Raw genomic sequence first — 18,831 nt, 5'->3', positions numbered from 1 at the left:
CTGCCCAAATATAACACAGTAACCATGGTTACCAACCCTGCCCCAATATAACACAGTAACCATGGTTACCAACCCTGCCCAAATATAACACAGTAACCATGGTTACCAACCCTGCCCCAATATAACACAGTAACCATGGTTACCAACCCTGCCCCAATATAACACAGTAACCATGGTTACCAACCCTGCCCCAATATAACACAGTAACCATGGTTACCAACCCTGCCCCAATATAACACAGTAACCATGGTAACCAGCCCCACCCCGATACAGCATTAACCATGGTAACCAGCCCTGTGACCCCAAAATAACACAGTAACCATGGTAGCCAGTCCCACCCCGATACAGCATTAACCATGGTAACCAGCCCTGTGACCCCAAAATAACACAGTAACCATGGTAACCAGCCCCACCCCGATACAGCATTAACCATGGTAACCAGCCCTGTGACCCCAAAATAACACAGTAACCATGGTAGCCAGTCCCACCCCGATACAGCATTAACCATGGTAACCAGCCCTGTGACCCCAAAATAACACAGTAACCATGGTAACTAGCCCCATGACCCCAATACAGCATTAACCATGGTAACCAGCCCCACCCCAATACAGTATTTACCATGGTAACCAGCCCCACCCCAATACAGTATTAGCCATGGTAACCAGTCCCACCCCAATACAGTATTAACCATGGTAACCAGCCCCACCCCAATACAGCATTAACCATGGTAACCAGCCCCACCACAATACACCATTAACCATGGTTACCAGTCCCACCGCAATACAGCATTAGCGTTGGTTACCAGCCCCACCCCAATACAGTATTAACCATGGTAATGAGCCCCACCTCAATACAGCATTAACCATGGTAACCAACCCCACCCCAATACAGCATTAACCATGGTAACCAGACCCACCCCAATACAGTATTAGCCAGTGTAGCAAATATAGTACATGTACACAAAACCTCACCATGTATTGTCTTCTATTGTAGATAAATGTAAGTGGCTGCTCTCTACTGACAGACCATGCCTTGGCTTTGTTGTGTGAGATTACTCCTGAGACATGTACCATTGATGCCAGTGGCACAAATGTACAATACCTGAAACAAATCAAGGGAAAGGTTGTAAAGACTGACGCCTGCCCCATCATTGAGACACAGCAAGGTATGTAACACTGTGGCTTGGTCCACAGGGTTGTGGAACACAAAAGTGAGGTCATGTGATCTGTATTGATTAGTGTATGAGTGAGGTCATGTGATCTGTATTGATTAGTGTAAGAGTGAGGTCATGTGATCTGTTTGGATTAGTGTATGAGTGAGGCCATGTGATCTGTTTGGATTAGTGTATGGGTGAGGTCATGTGATATGTTTGGATTAGTGTATGAGTGAGGTCATGTGATCTGTATTGATTAGTGTAAGAGTGAGGTCATGTGATCTGTTTGGATTAGTGTATGAGTGAGGTCATGTGATCTGTATTGATTAGTGTATGAGTGAGGTCATGTGATCTGTATTGGATTAGTGTATGAGTGAGGTCATGTGATCTGTTTGGATTAGTGTATGAGTGAGGTCATGTGATCTGTTTGGATTAGTGTATGAGTGAGGTCATGTGATATGTTTGGATTAGTGTATGAGTGAGGTCATGTGATTCTGTTTGGATTAGTGTATGAGTGAGGTCATGTGATCTGTTTGGATTAGTGTATGACTGAGGTCATGTGATCTGTTTGGATTAATGTATGGGTGAGGTCATGTGATCTGTTTGGATTAGTGTATGAGTGAGGTCATGTGATCTGTTTGGATTAGTGTATGAGTGAGGTCATGTGAACTGTTTGGATAAGTGTATGAGTGTGGTCATGTGATCTGTTTGGATTAGTGTATGAGTGAGGTCACATGATCTGTTAGGATTAGTGTATGGGTGAGGTCATGTGATCTGTTTGGATTAGTGTATGAGTGAGGCCATGTGATCTGTTTGGATTAGTGTATGAGTGAGGTCATGTGATCTGTTTGGATTAGTGGATGAGTGAGGTCATGTGATCTGTTTGGATTAGTGTATGAGTGAGGCCATGTGATCTGTTTGGATTAGTGTATGAAGTGTAGGTCACTATGATCTGTTTGGAGTTAGTAGGCCATGTGATCTGTTTGGATTAATGTATGAGTGAGGCCATGTGATATGTTTGGATTAGTGGATGATGAGGGCCATGTGATTTGTTTGGATTAGTAGGCCATGGTGATCGTTTTGGATTAGTGTATGAGTGAGGCCATGTGATATGTTGGATTATGTTATGAGTGAGGCCATGTGATCTGTTTGGATTAGTAGGCCATGTGTATCTGTTTGGAATTAGTGGTATGAGTGAGGGCCCATGTGATCTGTTTGGATTAATGTATGAGTGAGGCCATGTGATATGTTTGGATTTAGTGGATGAGTGAGGCCATGTGATTTGTTTGGATTAGTGTATGAGTGAGTCATGTGATCTGTTTGGAGTTAGTAGGCATGTGATCTGTTTTGGATAATGTATGAGTGAGGCCATGTGATATGTTTGGATTAGTGGATGAGTGAGGCCATGTGATTTGTTTGGATTAGTGTATGAGTGAGGTCATGTGATCTGTTTGGATTAGTGTATGAGTGAGGCCATGTGATCTGTTTGGATTAGTGTATGAGTGAGGCCATGTGGATCTGTTTGGATTAGTGTATGAGTGAGGTCATGTGATCTGTTTGGATTAGTGTATGAGTGAGGTCATGTGATCTGTTTGGATTAGTGTATGAGTGAGGTCATGTGATCTGTTTGGATTAGTGTATGAGTGAGGCCATGTGATCTGTTTGGATTAGTGTATGTAGTGAGGTCCATGGATCTGTTTGGATTAGTGTATGAGTGTGGTCACATGATCTGTTTGGATTAGTGTATGAGTGAAGTCATGTGATCTGTTTGGATTAGTGTATGAGTGAGGTCATGTGATCTGTTTGGATTAGTGTATGAGTGAGGTCATGTGATCTGTTTGGATTAGTGTATGAGTGAGGTCATGTGATCTGTTTGGATTAGTGTATGAGTGTGGTCATGTGATCTGTATTGATTAGTGTATGAGTGAGGTCATGTGATCTGTTTGGATTAGTGTATGAGTGAGGTCATGTGATCTGTTTGGATTAGTGTATGAGTGAGGTCATGTGATCTGTTTGGATTAGTGTATGAGTGAGGTCATGTGATCTGTTTGGATTAGTGTATGAGTGAGGTCATGTGATCTGTTTGGATTAGTGTATGAGTGAGGTCATGTGATCTGTTTGGATTAGTGTATGAGTGAGGTCATGTGATCTGTTTGGATTAGTGTATGAGTGAGGTCATTGATCTGTTTGGATTAGTGTATGAGTGAGGTCATGTGATCTGTTTGGATTAGTGTATGAGTGAGGTCATGTGATCTGTTTGGATTAGTGTATGAGTGAGGTCATGTGATCTGTTTGGATTAGTGTATGAGTGAGGTCATGTGATCTGTTTGGATTAGTGTATGAGTGAGGTCATGTGATCTGTTTGGATTAGTGTATGAGTGAGGTCATGTGATCTGTTTGGATTAGTGTATGAGTGAGGTCATGTGATCTGTTTGGATTAGTGTATGAGTGAGGTCATGTGATCTGTTTGGATTAGTGTATGAGTGAGGCCATGTGATATGTTTGGATTAGTGGATGAGTGAGGCCATGTGATCTGTTTGGATTAATGTATGAGTGAGGTCATGTGATCTGTTTGGATTAATGTATGAGTGAGGTCATGTGATCTGTTTGGATTAGTGTATGAGTGAGGCCATGTGATCTGTTTGGATTAATGTATGAGTGAGGCCATGTGATCTGTTTGGATTAATGTATGAGTGAGGTCATGTGATCTGTTTGGATTAGTGTATGAGTGAGGCCATGTGATCTGTTTGGATTAGTGTATGGGTGAGGTCATGTGATCTGTTTGGATTAGTGGATGAGTGAGGCCATGTGATCTGTTTGGATTAGTGTATGAGTGAGGTCATGTGTTCTGTTTGGATTAGTGTATGAGTGAGGTCATGTGATCTGTTTGGATTAGTGTATGACTGAGGTCATGTGATCTGTTTGGATTAATGTATGGGTGAGGTCATGTGATCTGTTTGGATTAGTGTATGAGTGAGGTCATGTGATCTGTTTGGATTAGTGTATGAGTGAGGTCATGTGAACTGTTTGGATTAGTGTATGAGTGTGGTCATGTGATCTGTTTGGATTAGTGTATGAGTGAGGTCACATGATCTGTTAGAATTAGTGTATGGGTGAGGTCATGTGATCTGTTTGGATTAGTGTATGAGTGAGGCCATGTGATCTGTTTGGATTAGTGTATGAGTGTGGTCATGTGATCTGTTTGGATTAGTGTATGAGTGAGGTCATGTGATCTGTTTGGATTAGTGTATGAGTGAGGTCATGTGATCTGTTTGGATTAGTGTATGAGTGAGGCCATGTGATCTGTTTGGATTAGTGTATGAGTGTGGTCACATGATCTGTTTGGATTAGTGTATGAGTGTGGTCACATGATCTGTTTGGATTAGTGTATGAGTGAAGTCATGTGATCTGTTTGGATTAGTGTATGAGTGAGGTCATGTGATCTGTTTGGATTAGTGTATGAGTGAGGTCATGTGATCTGTTTGGATTAGTGTATGAGTGTGGTCACATGATCTGTTTGGATTAGTATATGGGTGAGGTCATGTGATCTGTTTGGATTAGTGTATGAGTGAGGTCATGTGATCTGTTTGGATTAGTGTATGAGTGAGGCCATGTGATCTGTTTGGATTAGTGTATGAATGAGGTCATATGATCTGTTTGGATTAGTGTATGAGTTAGGTCATGTGATCTGTTTGGATTAGTAGGCCATGTGATCTGTTTGGATTAATGTATGAGTGAGGCCATGTGATATGTTTGGATTAGTGGATGAGTGAGGCCATGTGATTTGTTTGGATTAGTGTATGAGTGAGGTCATGTGATCTGTTTGGATTAGTGTATGAGTGAGGCCATGTGATCTGTTTGGATTAATGTATGAGTGAGGCCATGTGATCTGTTTGGATTAGTGTATGAGTGAGGTCATGTGATCTGTTTGGATTAGTGTATGAGTGAGGTCATGTGATCTGTTTGGATTAGTGTATGAGTGAGGTCATGTGATCTGTTTGGATTAGTGTATGAGTGAGGCCATGTGATCTGTTTGGATTAGTGTATGAGTGTGGTCACCTGATCTGTTTGGATTAGTGTATGAGTGTGGTCACATGATCTGTTTGGATTAGTGTATGAGTGAAGTCATGTGATCTGTTTGGATTAGTGTATGAGTGAGGTCATGCGATCTGTTTGGATTAGTGTATGAGTGAGGTCATGTGATCTGTTTGGATTAGTGTATGAGTGTGGTCACATGATCTGTTTGGATTAGTATATGGGTGAGGTCATGTGATCTGTTTGGATTAGTGGATGAGTGAGGTCATGTGATCTGTTTGGATAAGTGTATGAGTGAGGCCATGTGATCTGTTTGGATTAGTGTATGAGTGAGGTCATATGATCTGTTTGGATTAGTAGGCCATGTGATCTGTTTGGATTAATGTATGAGTGAGGCCATGTGATATGTTTGGATTAGTGGATGAGTGAGGCCATGTGATTTGTTTGGATTAGTGTATGAGTTAGGTCATGTGATCTGTTTGGATTAGTAGGCCATGTGATCTGTTTGGATTAATGTATGAGTGAGGCCATGTGATATGTTTGGATTAGTGGATGAGTGAGGCCATGTGATTTGTTTGGATTAGTGTATGAGTGAGGTCATGTGATCTGTTTGGATTAGTGTATGAGTGAGGCCATGTGATCTGTTTGGATTAATGTATGAGTGAGGCCATGTGATCTGTTTGGATTAGTGTATGAGTGAGGTCATGTGATCTGTTTGGATTAGTGTATGAGTGAGGTCATGTGATCTGTTTGGATTAGTGTATGAGTGAGGTCATGTGATCAGTTTGGATTAGTGTATGGGTGAGGTCATGTGATCTGTTTGGATTGGTGTATGAGTGTGGTCACATGATCTGTTTGGATTAGTGTATGAGTGAGGTCATGTGATCTGTTTGGATTAGTGTATGGGTGAGGTCATGTGATCTGTTTGGATTAGTGTATGGGTGAGGTCATGTGATCTGTTTGGATTAGTGTATGAGTGTGGTCACATGATCTGTTTGGATTAGTGTATGAGTGAGGTCATGTGATCTGTTTGGATTAGTGTATGGGTGAGGTCATGTGATCTGTTTGGATTAGTGTATGAGTGTGGTCACATGATCTGTTAGGATTAGTGTATGAGTGAGGCCATGTGATCGATTAGTGTATGGGTGAGGTCATGTGATCTGTTTGGATTAGTGTATGAGTGAGGTCACATGATCTGTTAGGATTAGTGTATGGGTGAGGTCATGTGATCTGTTTGGATTAGTGTATGAGTGAGGTCATGTGATCTGTTTGGATTAGTGTATGGGTGAGGTCATGTGATCTGTTTGGATTAGTGTATGGGTGAGGTCATGTGATCTGTTTGGATTAGTGTATGAGTGAGGTCATGTGATCTGTTTGGATTAGTGTATGAGTGAGGCCATGTGATCTGTTTGGATTAGTGTATGAGTGAGGTCATGTGATCTGTTTGGATTAGTGTATGAGTGAGGTCATGTGATCTGTTGGATTAGTGTATGACTGAGGTCATGTGATCTGTTTGGATTAGTGTATGAGTGTGGTCATGTGATCTGTTTGGATTAGTGTATGGGTGAGGTCATGTGATCTGTTTGGATTAGTGTATGAGTGTGGTCACATGATCTGTTTGGATTAGTGTATGAGTGAGGCCATGTGATCTGTTTGGATTAGTGTATGAGTGAGGTCATATGATCTGTTTGGATTAGTAGGCCATGTGATCTGTTTGGATTAATGTATGAGTGAGGCCATGTGATATGTTTGGATTAGTGGATGAGTGAGGCCATGTGATTTGTTTGGATTTGTGTATGAGTGAGGTCACATGATCTGTTAGGATTAGTGTATGGGTGAGGCCATGTGATTTGTTTGGATTAGTGTATGAGTGAGGTCATGTGATCTGTTTGGATTAGTGTATGAGTGAGGCCATGTGATCTGTTTGGATTAATGTATGAGTGAGGCCATGTGATCTGTTTGGATTAGTGTATGAGTGAGGTCATGTGATCTGTTTGGATTAGTGTATGAGTGAGGTCATGTGATCTGTTTGGATTAGTGTATGAGTGAGGTCATGTGATCTGTTTGGATTAGTGTATGAGTGAGGCCATGTGATCTGTTTGGATTAGTGTATGAGTGTGGTCACATGATCTGTTTGGATTAGTGTATGAGTGTGGTCACATGATCTGTTTGGATTAGTGTATGAGTGAAGTCATGTGATCTGTTTGGATTAGTGTATGAGTGAGGTCATGCGATCTGTTTGGATTAGTGTATGAGTGAGGTCATGTGATCTGTTTGGATTAGTGTATGAGTGTGGTCACATGATCTGTTTGGATTAGTATATGGGTGAGGTCATGTGATCTGTTTGGATTAGTGGATGAGTGAGGTCATGTGATCTGTTTGGATTAGTGTATGAGTGAGGCCATGTGATCTGTTTGGATTAGTGTATGAGTGAGGTCATATGATCTGTTTGGATTAGTAGGCCATGTGATCTGTTTGGATTAATGTATGAGTGAGGCCATGTGATATGTTTGGATTAGTGGATGAGTGAGGCCATGTGATTTGTTTGGATTAGTGTATGAGTTAGGTCATGTGATCTGTTTGGATTAGTAGGCCATGTGATCTGTTTGGATTAATGTATGAGTGAGGCCATGTGATATGTTTGGATTAGTGGATGAGTGAGGCCATGTGATTTGTTTGGATTAGTGTATGAGTGAGGTCATGTGATCTGTTTGGATTAGTGTATGAGTGAGGCCATGTGATCTGTTTGGATTAGTGTATGAGTGAGGCCATGTGATCTGTTTGGATTAGTGTATGAGTGAGGTCATGTGATCTGTTTGGATTAGTGTATGAGTGAGGTCATGTGATCTGTTTGGATTAGTGTATGAGTGAGGTCATGTGATCAGTTTGGATTAGTGTATGGGTGAGGTCATGTGATCTGTTTGGATTGGTGTATGAGTGTGGTCACATGATCTGTTTGGATTAGTGTATGAGTGAGGTCATGTGATCTGTTTGGATTAGTGTATGGGTGAGGTCATGTGATCTGTTTGGATTAGTGTATGGGTGAGGTCATGTGATCTGTTTGGATTAGTGTATGAGTGTGGTCACATGATCTGTTTGGATTAGTGTATGAGTGAGGTCATGTGATCTGTTTGGATTAGTGTATGGGTGAGGTCATGTGATCTGTTTGGATTAGTGTATGAGTGTGGTCACATGATCTGTTAGGATTAGTGTATGAGTGAGGCCATGTGATCTGTTTGGATTAGTGTATGGGTGAGGTCATGTGATCTGTTTGGATTTGTGTATGAGTGAGGTCACATGATCTGTTAGGATTAGTGTATGGGTGAGGTCATGTGATCTGTTTGGATTAGTGTATGAGTGAGGTCATGTAATCTGTTTGGATTAGTGTATGGGTGAGGTCATGTGATCTGTTTGGATTAGTGTATGGGTGAGGTCATGTGATCTGTTTGGATTAGTGTATGAGTGAGGTCATGTGATCTGTTTGGATTAGTGTATGAGTGAGGCCATGTGATCTGTTTGGATTAGTGTATGAGTGAGGTCATGTGATCTGTTTGGATTAGTGTATGAGTGAGGTCATGTGATCTGTTTGGATTAGTGTATGACTGAGGTCATGTGATCTGTTTGGATTAGTGTATGAGTGTGGTCATGTGATCTGTTTGGATTAGTGTATGGGTGAGGTCATGTGATCTGTTTGGATTAGTGTATGAGTGTGGTCACATGATCTGTTTGGATTAGTGTATGAGTGAGGCCATGTGATCTGTTTGGATTAGTGTATGAGTGAGGTCATATGATCTGTTTGGATTAGTAGGCCATGTGATCTGTTTGGATTAATGTATGAGTGAGGCCATGTGATATGTTTGGATTAGTGGATGAGTGAGGCCATGTGATTTGTTTGGATTAGTGTATGAGTTAGGTCATGTGATCTGTTTGGATTAGTAGGCCATGTGATCTGTTTGGATTAATGTATGAGTGAGGCCATGTGATATGTTTGGATTAGTGGATGAGTGAGGCCATGTGATTTGTTTGGATTAGTGTATGAGTGAGGTCATGTGATCTGTTTGGATTAGTGTATGAGTGAGGCCATGTGATCTGTTTGGATTAATGTATGAGTGAGGCCATGTGATCTGTTTGGATTAGTGTATGAGTGAGGTCATGTGATCTGTTTGGATTAGTGTATGAGTGAGGTCATGTGATCTGTTTGGATTAGTGTATGAGTGAGGTCATGTGATCAGTTTGGATTAGTGTATGGGTGAGGTCATGTGATCTGTTTGGATTGGTGTATGAGTGTGGTCACATGATCTGTTTGGATTAGTGTATGAGTGAGGTCATGTGATCTGTTTGGATTAGTGTATGGGTGAGGTCATGTGATCTGTTTGGATTAGTGTATGGGTGAGGTCATGTGATCTGTTTGGATTAGTGTATGAGTGTGGTCACATGATCTGTTTGGATTAGTGTATGAGTGAGGTCATGTGATCTGTTTGGATTAGTGTATGGGTGAGGTCATGTGATCTGTTTGGATTAGTGTATGAGTGTGGTCACATGATCTGTTAGGATTAGTGTATGAGTGAGGCCATGTGATCTGTTTGGATTAGTGTATGGGTGAGGTCATGTGATCTGTTTGGATTTGTGTATGAGTGAGGTCACATGATCTGTTAGGATTAGTGTATGGGTGAGGTCATGTGATCTATTTGGATTAGTGTATGAGTGAGGTCATGTAATCTGTTTGGATTAGTGTATGGGTGAGGTCATGTGATCTGTTTGGATTAGTGTATGGGTGAGGTCATGTGATCTGTTTGGATTAGTGTATGAGTGAGGTCATGTGATCTGTTTGGATTAGTGTATGAGTGAGGCCATGTGATCTGTTTGGATTAGTGTATGAGTGAGGTCATGTGATCTGTTTGGATTAGTGTATGAGTGAGGTCATGTGATCTGTTTGGATTAGTGTATGACTGAGGTCATGTGATCTGTTTGGATTAGTGTATGAGTGTGGTCATGTGATCTGTTTGGATTAGTGTATGGGTGAGGTCATGTGATCTGTTTGGATTAGTGTATGAGTGTGGTCACATGATCTGTTTGGATTAGTGTATGAGTGAGGCCATGTGATATGTTTGGATTAGGAGTAAATCTTGTTTTATAACTTCTTGTTGAGAACAGGTAGCATGAAGGAATATGAACGAGGTCATGTGATGGTGGTACCCCAACCCTGTATTAGGACCAGTGTCGCCACCTACATCAAGTCTCAGTCCACAGTGAATAGAGAGCCTGTCCACCATACCAAATCTTGTAAGATGGGCAGACTGGACGTAGCTCTCACAGAGATGACACCGGACAATGTAGGTTGTCTCCAACGTCACACAATCTAATCATAAACTGAATATAGTGAAATTTTAGTGATGTTTTTGAAAATCATATTTATTTGAATTACAAGCTATATTTTGTGATTATTTCAGCCTCTTTTTGACGTCATGGTTGGAAAGAATCCAGTGCAAGTTATAATTCCATATGACTCGACAGCGGAAGTAAAAGACATTAAAAATCATGTGATGGATACCATATCACGGGTTGTGTGTAAGGCGAGTACCTACAACTTTATATGTATGTTATCTAGAACATGACTCCTGTTGATGCAAAATTTCATGAAGGTACAATAAAAATATTTACCTTGTGTTTATTTTTGTAGGAGTCAATCAACCCCAAATGGCCGGAGCTGTCTTTTGATGTGGAGGTAACGGAGGAGGTGGAGGTAGACTACACACCGTTTATGGATGTGTATGCTTCCTGTAACCAGATCAGGGTTGGAAATACACTCAGGTACTTAGATAATAATAACCCTGTTATAATCTGGAGGGGGCGCATGAACAAGATTCCTGCTGATATTATATTTGTTGACATTTTAGCCTAACATCAGCAGATCTGTGGTCAGTTGTCCGTGTAACAAATTAATCCATGATTTACTTTCAAATGATTAAGAGGAAAAGAAAATAGTAGAGATCAGTCTTACATAAACCCAGTATAGATTAATAATTCATATTTTTTTTGTAACAAGCATTTCCATTAATAGAAAAATAGAAATATCTTTTATACTTATTAAAAGATAAACATATTCTACTGAAAATGAAAATGACAAGGGCATAGCTCAGACCATTATTGCCATTTTGCAGCTGTTTTAAAAATCCAATATGACATTTGACCGCTATTAGTCAATGGTCTAAAATGTCAATTTAAAATAATATTCAAATTGATTGATTTGGGAGTTTTAGTGCCAGTACTTTTTCAGTGTGATCGTGTGGTTGTAGACTTGTTAGCTCACCTGCCCGAAGGGCAAGTGAGCTTATGCCGTGGCGCGGCGTCCGTCGTCCGTCCGGCCGTCCGGCGTCAACTTTTCCATTCAAGCAACATCTTCTCAATAACCAAAAGGCCCAGAGACCTAATATTGGGCTTGTAGCATGCTGGGGTGAAGGGCTACCAAGTTTGTTCAAATGAATAACGTTGACCTTCATTCAAGGTCACAGGGGTCAAAAAGGCTAAAATCTTTAAACGACTTCTTCTCAATAACCAAGAGTCCCAGGGAGTCGATATTGGGTCTGTAGCATGCTGGGGTGAAGGGCTACTAAGTTTGTTCAAATGAATGACCTTGACTTTCATTCAAGGTCACAGGGGTCAAATATGCTAAAAAAAATTTAAACGACTTCTTCTAAATAGCAAAAAGACCCAGGGACTTGATATTGGGTCTGTAGCATGCTGGGGTGAAGGGCTACCAAGTTTGTTCAAATGAATGACCTTTACCTTCATACAAGGTCACAGGAGTCAAAAAGGCTAAAATCTTTAAACGACTTCTTCTCAATAACCAAGAGTCCCATGGAGTTAATATTGGGCCTGTAGCATGCTGGGGTGAAGGGCTCCAAAGTTTGTTCAAATGAATGACCTTTACCTTCATTCAAGGTCACAGGAGTCAAAAAGGCTAAAATCTTTAAACGACTTCTTCTCAATAACCAACAGTCCCAGGGAGTTGATATTGGGTCTGTAGCATGCTGCAGTAAAGGGCTACCAAATTTGTTCAAATGAATGACCTTGACCTTCATTCAAGGTCACAGGAGTCATAAAGGCTAAACATTTTAAATGATTTCTTCTCAATAACCAACAGTCCCAGAGACCTAATATTTGGCCTGTAGCATGCTGGGGTGAAGGGCTCTCAAGTTTGTGTAAATGAATGACCTTGATCTTCATTCAAGGTCACAGGAGTCAAAAAGGCTAAAATCTTTAAACAACTTCTTCTCAATAACCAACAGGCCAAAGGAGTTGATATTGGGCCTGTAGCATGCTGGGGTAAAGGGCTACCAAGTTTGTTCAAATGAATGACCTTGACCTTCATTCAAGGTCATAGCGGTCAAAAAGGCTAAAATCTTTAAACAACTTCTTCTCAATAACCAACAGTCCCAGGGAGTTGATATTGGGTCTGTAGCATGCTGCAGTAAAGGGCTACCAAATTTGTTCAAATGAATGACCTTGACCTTCATTCAAGGTCACAGGAGTCATAAAGGCTAAACATTTTAAATGATTTCTTCTCAATAACCAACAGTCCCAGAGACCTAATATTTGGCCTGTAGCATGCTGGGGTGAAGGGCTCTCAAGTTTGTGTAAATGAATGACCTTGATCTTCATTCAAGGTCACAGGAGTCAAAAAGGCTAAAATCTTTAAACAACTTCTTCTCAATAACCAAGAGTCCCATGGAGTTAATATTGGGTCTGTAGCATGCTGGGGTAAAGGGCTACCAAGTTTGTTCAAATGAATGACCCTGACTCACATTCAAGGTCACATAGATCAAGTATGCTTAAATCTTTAAATGACTTTTAGTGAAAAGCCAAAGTGCAGAGAGACATTATATTGGTCCTGTAGCATGCTTTCAAATAACTGCAGGATCCATATATGAAAAGATCACTGCATTGCAGGTGAGCGATTTGGGCCCATTGGGCCCTTGTTACTAATTTACCCTGAAAACATCATTCAGGCCCCTTGTGTATTACTATCAGCTTCATTCTACTATTATGGAGACTTTACCTCTTGGAAGTAGAGGTCGGGTCAACAGCGGTTACACACTTACCTTTCACCTAGGTGACTGCAGTTTGATTGCCCTGATGAGGTGTGAAAGGTTAGCAGTCACCTGTCCGACCACTTGGGATTTCTCTGGGTGATCAGGTTTTCTCCCACAGTAAAACCCCTCGTGCACTTCAATTCGGGCCAACAAGTGTGATTTATATAAGTTGATATAACTTGTTTACAATTGTTGTGAAATAAACACAGGATAACTAACAGTGTCTTCAGTAATACCAAATACATTTCACCATTTTCACTCATGACGGTCTGCTCTTGGTGTGAGAAGTAACAATATATATAGTTGTCTATCACTAGCCCTCCACCTCTGGGTCATGAGTTCAAAACACAAGTGGAGCAGTTGCCTGGTACTGACCGTATGTCAGTGGTTTTTCTCAGGGTACTCCAGCTTTCCTCCACCTCCAAAACCTGGCACGTCCTTAAATGACCTTGGCTGTTTATAGGATGTTATTACAATAGAATTTCATTGTTTCTTTCAAATAGGAATTATGGTAAGGGAGAAGTGATTGGTTGTTATTACTCCCATCAAATGTTGACCCGCTCACACCCGTACTACGAGGTAAAGTGCCTGGCTGCTGACAGTGGGTCTGGAGAGAAAGTTGGTGTCCTTGCTTGGCTGTATCTTTGATGTTATCTGCCATAAGCATGATCCTATGGGAACTGATGTGGATGTTGGAGGAGAGGTAGAAAGGTAAGTTCAGCATTTATACTCAATAAAGTTGGTATCTGTATGTATACATCACTTAATTATGTAATTGTATGTGACGTAGAAGTAGTTACGGCTGATGATAAAATTAAAACCAGATGGGAAAATATTTGTTTGAGAACTCAGAAAAGAGTTTCGAAGGAGAGAGTCACAGCAAAAATGACTTTCTGTACAGGTATGGCCTTGATTTGAATATTGGAGGTCAGTTAGAAATGTAAACTGTCAAGTTCAAATACATGTTTGAATGTTGGGATGAAAGGAATACATAAGCAATTTAATCATACATCTTACTTTTAAATTAATTATTATAATAATTCATTGGATTTGTAGCTTTGAAACTGATGCCAATAAGATATATGGATTTGGTATCGAAGGAGAATGGGACTCGGAATACATTCCTTCTCACAATAAGTACAAATTCTACACCACCATTGATGGAAAGAGGGTAAGTATTACATCATTCAATAAGTATCAAAAGATAAGATATAGAAAAGTAGGATTGGGATCATAACTGAAGTTACATGTATAACGAATATAAATAACTTCTACTGATCAAATGCTTTCTGTGAGTGCTGGATGCAATTAGAATATGATAACTTTTTGTATATCATCATGTACCACCGATATTTGTATATGACATTGCCTGTCATTTATATAAACTATGTTATATGCATGACCTCTTGTCACACATTTTGTGTCTGAGTGAATAATAAAATCTTGAAATCTTGAGATTTGAATTAGAAGTGAAGTAATATATCAAATCTCACTTGGCAGAAAGTGTCGGTGAAGGAACAAGTGAGCCTTAAAAAGCCCTAAATCCTTGCTCTTGAAAATATGGAAATGAGTGGTTCATAAATGTAATTACACAGGAGCATTAATCTGGAGAAATGTGATTTTACTCCAAATTGGAAAAAGAATCCTATCCTCTTTGTTTAAATCTGGGCTCTGTGAATACACTACTTGTAGTTTGTGTTTCATGGCTCAGACTGAAAGAATCATCACTGAAATTATAAAAAGTTTCACACTTTTTACAATTTCAGTGATGATTCTTTTCATCATACATTGTTAATTTAAAGCCATGAATTTGGTTGTCCTGATCAGTATTCACCCTGATCATATAAACATGTTACTGTGGATACTTTTTTGAACAGATTTGAAACTTATATCAAGGGGGAATTTTTACTAAAGAATTTATACTTGACATTGTATGTTTGGCATGTAGGTGCTCCTTCCCTAAATTAGAACCTGTGGCAAGATGGCAGCTAGTTAGTCTTTCATAAAAATTAGTGGTGTAACGGTTCCGATGCATCAATGTATTGGATCGCAGAGTGGTGCATCGATGCATCGTCTATCCTTGATTTGTATCACGATACTTGAAAATGTGTAGTTATCTCCCTTGGCCAACGTTAGCTTACGTTTTGTAGTAAACAACATGGCTGACAAGGCCATTCTAGCGGCTTATAAAGCTGCCTGTTATCTAAATTCAAGAACGCTTTGTGGGACTGTAATATTCCGGAAATATCACAAACAAAACATGACTACTGTAAGATGTAATATAAGATATCTGTTAGGTCATCAGCTTCTCATATATCGCAATACGTATTGCTACCCACTTTGCGATCATAACACAGCTCTAATAAAAATGTATTAATGCTACTTCTCATGATTAGATAAGACAGAAATGTCTCTGTGTTGTGTATATTTAACAGATGGTTTGAGCTTTACCAATATATGACTTGTGACATATTCAAGATGGCCACCATATCTCGATAATCTGGTTATGCCATAGTTTTATACTGAGAATATTCTATTTCATTTCAGCACAAAGGTGACCTTCTAAACAAAAATGCCCATGCAAAGTCGACGATGTACCCCCTGGTTGCAGCCCTTGGTGAAGGAGGTGTTATTAAAATTTCCCTCAGTCATATGGTGGAGGAACCCGAGGTAAGTACAGTAATAAAGTACTGCATTGTTATAGGTCGATGTGGTAACCATTTACATATAGCTCCCTAGAGAGTAAACAAAACTCTCAGAGTCTGTACCTTATATCGTATCATTAGCAAATTTTTAAGTCATTTCTAAATCAGCGTTTGCAAAATCATGTATTTGCCAATATGTCTGAAAAGGTAAATTCATGAAATAAAGTATTCATGAAATCTATCTGATTTACAATGATTCTTTGTATACATGTCTCAACTCCATTGAAGGTCAAATACTACTGCGTTAGTTGTGTACCTGGATAAAGAGATACCTAGACTACTTAAGCAAATTATCGTGATCTTCTCTCAAGGTCATAGGGTTATAATGTATCAAAATATATAAATGACTTCTTCTCAATTATATATATATATTATTTTCATTTTGGATAAAAATTCCTTTGAAATGTTTTTTCTGTTTGATGAATATTAAATCACATTTAAATTCTGTGTTCCAGACATTTGTGAAGAAGTATGAGAACAAACAGATTGAGCGAGGTTTTATGAATTACTGTGCTTTGGATGACGATGGAATCCTTAGGTATGGTATCTCTAACTTTATGGTGCTATAATTGGTCTTCATTTTGTAAATTATAAAAAGTTTATAGCCGATTTGACCTTTCAGTTTGTCATTCAGTACACTTTTTAACCTCAGTGTAAATAGTTTTGTTAAGTTGTCCTACCTGTCAAAGGTTCAAAACTTGAAAATTGGAAATGCCTGCTTTGGAAAGGTAAACCAATAGGAGACCTATTGGTCCCTTGTGTTTTGGTGGACTAATTAAATCATTATTCGTCTTTGAATGTCATGAGCCATGCATTGGGAGTTACCTGTATTACCTTCTTGGAAATGGCTGAATGCATTTTGACAATATTTGGATGAAATGATCAAAGCTCTGAGCTCTCCAGGGGTTGGAGAACAGATTGCAAAATCGTTTTATCAGTTTCTTGATGTCTGATGTTAGAGATTTTACCCAGACTTAACTGAAATAACCTCTGCAGAGCAGGAATCAGACAACCTGACAATTAATGTCTCTGCCACCCCACCCCTCCCTCCCAGGGGAAAAGAAGGACATTATTTTGAGGCAAAGCCTCTTTGCAGTATCTAGTGGCTACCTCATTGAACAATATACAGGAGGCTTGTAGAATGCCATCCACAGCAAATGAGGTCAATTGTCTTGCCCTAGAACATAGCCATAGCAGTATGGGTCCATACAAATCATTGTCCTTAAGAGGGACTAGACGTCGCACCTCTGATCTTCACCTGAGATTGAACGTCTGATACCCTACCATCTGAGCTATTACACTCCAGGATAGGGTTAAATGGGCTTACTGAGTGTAAAAGTTATACATTTGTTAAGAATAACTCTGGAGTCACTAGCTGACTCCGTTCAGATGACACATTCCTGTTTTTATATTTACCCCTTGTTATAACATTATCTTCATTGAAGATTAAACAACAATACAATATGAAATTCTAACTTTTTTTTCAGTCCAATGAGTTCAACTAATGGAGGCTTCTTTGTCAGTCACCATGCTGCTTCAAAGACAAACAATGTCTTCAGCTTCAAAGTTCTTCAAGCAGGACAAAAGAAATTTTGTTGTGGTTTGTCAGGATATGTTACTGAGATAAAAGATTGGCAGAAAGGAGTTAAAGAATCCGTCATCTTTAATGCTGAAACAAACATGTAAGTTATTAGGAGGCTTCAGTGTTCACTTATATATAAAGAATGAAGTGAAGTGAGGGAATTTGTTTTTTTTAAAAACAGCTTTAAAACTTTTGCTGAAATTTCGAACCTCCTTAAAACTCTATAGAAACTAGGTCCTGACATGTCCGTCCAGTATCTGGGAAAAATATAGTTTTGGAGATATTTCTGGTTTAACATGCCAAAATCATCATTTTGACCAGTCCTTTCTGTTCAAATCGAGCTAAAAAGTTAAGGCTTAAAATCTAAATAACTGATATTCAAATTACTAGTAGTTGTAGACTTTCTGAAGAAAAAGTATATTTACTTATATTTTAACTGCCACAGAACTCTCACAAGAGACATTTGAAAATGATGTTTATTTTCAGTTTGTTAAATACATGTGTACTTTTTTTTTTATCAATATGTGAAAATCATGTTATAGTGACTTTGATATGGGGAGGGCCACTTTACCATGGGGGGGGGGGTCATATTACCATAATGGTATTTTGGTATGGGGGGTCAAAAATACCATACTACATCGGGTACCGTATAGCCCTTGCCATTAAATGTGTATCCCATACTGTCTATCATGTATACTGTACCATGTACGGTGTCGACCCTCACTACACTTCATTCTTTCTGTGACACTCCTTTAGGTGTCACCTTACTGGTACGATTGACACACTATACAGTATATGGTATTTTATGCTGGAACTTTGATTGATTGTACAGAAGATTGATATTTTGTTATGTTTTTTTTAATGAATTAATACTGACTGTAGATAGATCTGATGTTGATGATGACTGTAGATAGATCTGATGTTGATGATGACTGTAGATCTGATGTTGATGATGACTGTAGATAGATCTTATGTTGATGATGACTGTAGATAGATCTGATGTTGATGATGACTGTAGATAGATCTGATGTTGATGATGACTGTAGATAGATTTGATGTTGATGATGACTGTAGATTTGTTGTTGATGATGACTGTAAAAAATAGTAATTCTATGTTTCAGACTTAATATAAATCAGGTTGACAAGAAAGATATGATGGATGCGGAGTTGTCAGAAGGAGATACAATCACAATCACAGTGAACTTCACTACTGAAACTTTTTGCGAGGTTGATTTCAAACACCAACAAAAAAGTGTAAGTTGA

General features: G+C 39.4%; 2 protein-coding genes across 2 annotated transcripts in view; both read left to right on the top strand.

The window, feature by feature from the left end:
• Positions 1 to 13,929, top strand: part of LOC117330122 — a 26,979-nt gene extending 13,050 nt beyond the window's left edge. Inside the window, exons 5-9 of the mRNA XM_033888340.1 lie at positions 994 to 1,165; positions 10,343 to 10,521; positions 10,639 to 10,761; positions 10,869 to 10,999; positions 13,785 to 13,929. Of these exons, the coding sequence (XP_033744231.1) occupies positions 994 to 1,165; positions 10,343 to 10,521; positions 10,639 to 10,761; positions 10,869 to 10,999; positions 13,785 to 13,929 (750 nt within the window). The remainder of the gene's footprint in view (positions 1 to 993; positions 1,166 to 10,342; positions 10,522 to 10,638; positions 10,762 to 10,868; positions 11,000 to 13,784) is intronic.
• Positions 10,873 to 18,831, top strand: LOC117330121. The gene is made up of 7 exons (XM_033888339.1): positions 10,873 to 10,999; positions 13,785 to 13,992; positions 14,338 to 14,452; positions 15,829 to 15,951; positions 16,442 to 16,524; positions 17,474 to 17,668; positions 18,690 to 18,831. Exons 2-7 carry the CDS (start codon positions 13,955 to 13,957, stop codon positions 18,829 to 18,831), a joined length of 696 nt encoding a protein of 231 aa, XP_033744230.1. The 5' UTR covers positions 10,873 to 10,999; positions 13,785 to 13,954.

This window comes from Pecten maximus, chromosome 6, assembly GCF_902652985.1.
Source record: "Pecten maximus chromosome 6, xPecMax1.1, whole genome shotgun sequence".
Classification (NCBI taxonomy): Eukaryota; Metazoa; Mollusca; class Bivalvia; order Pectinida; family Pectinidae; genus Pecten; species Pecten maximus.
The sequence above is the reverse complement of the archived record's forward strand: the minus strand, read 5'-3'. Positions and strand labels throughout refer to the sequence as shown.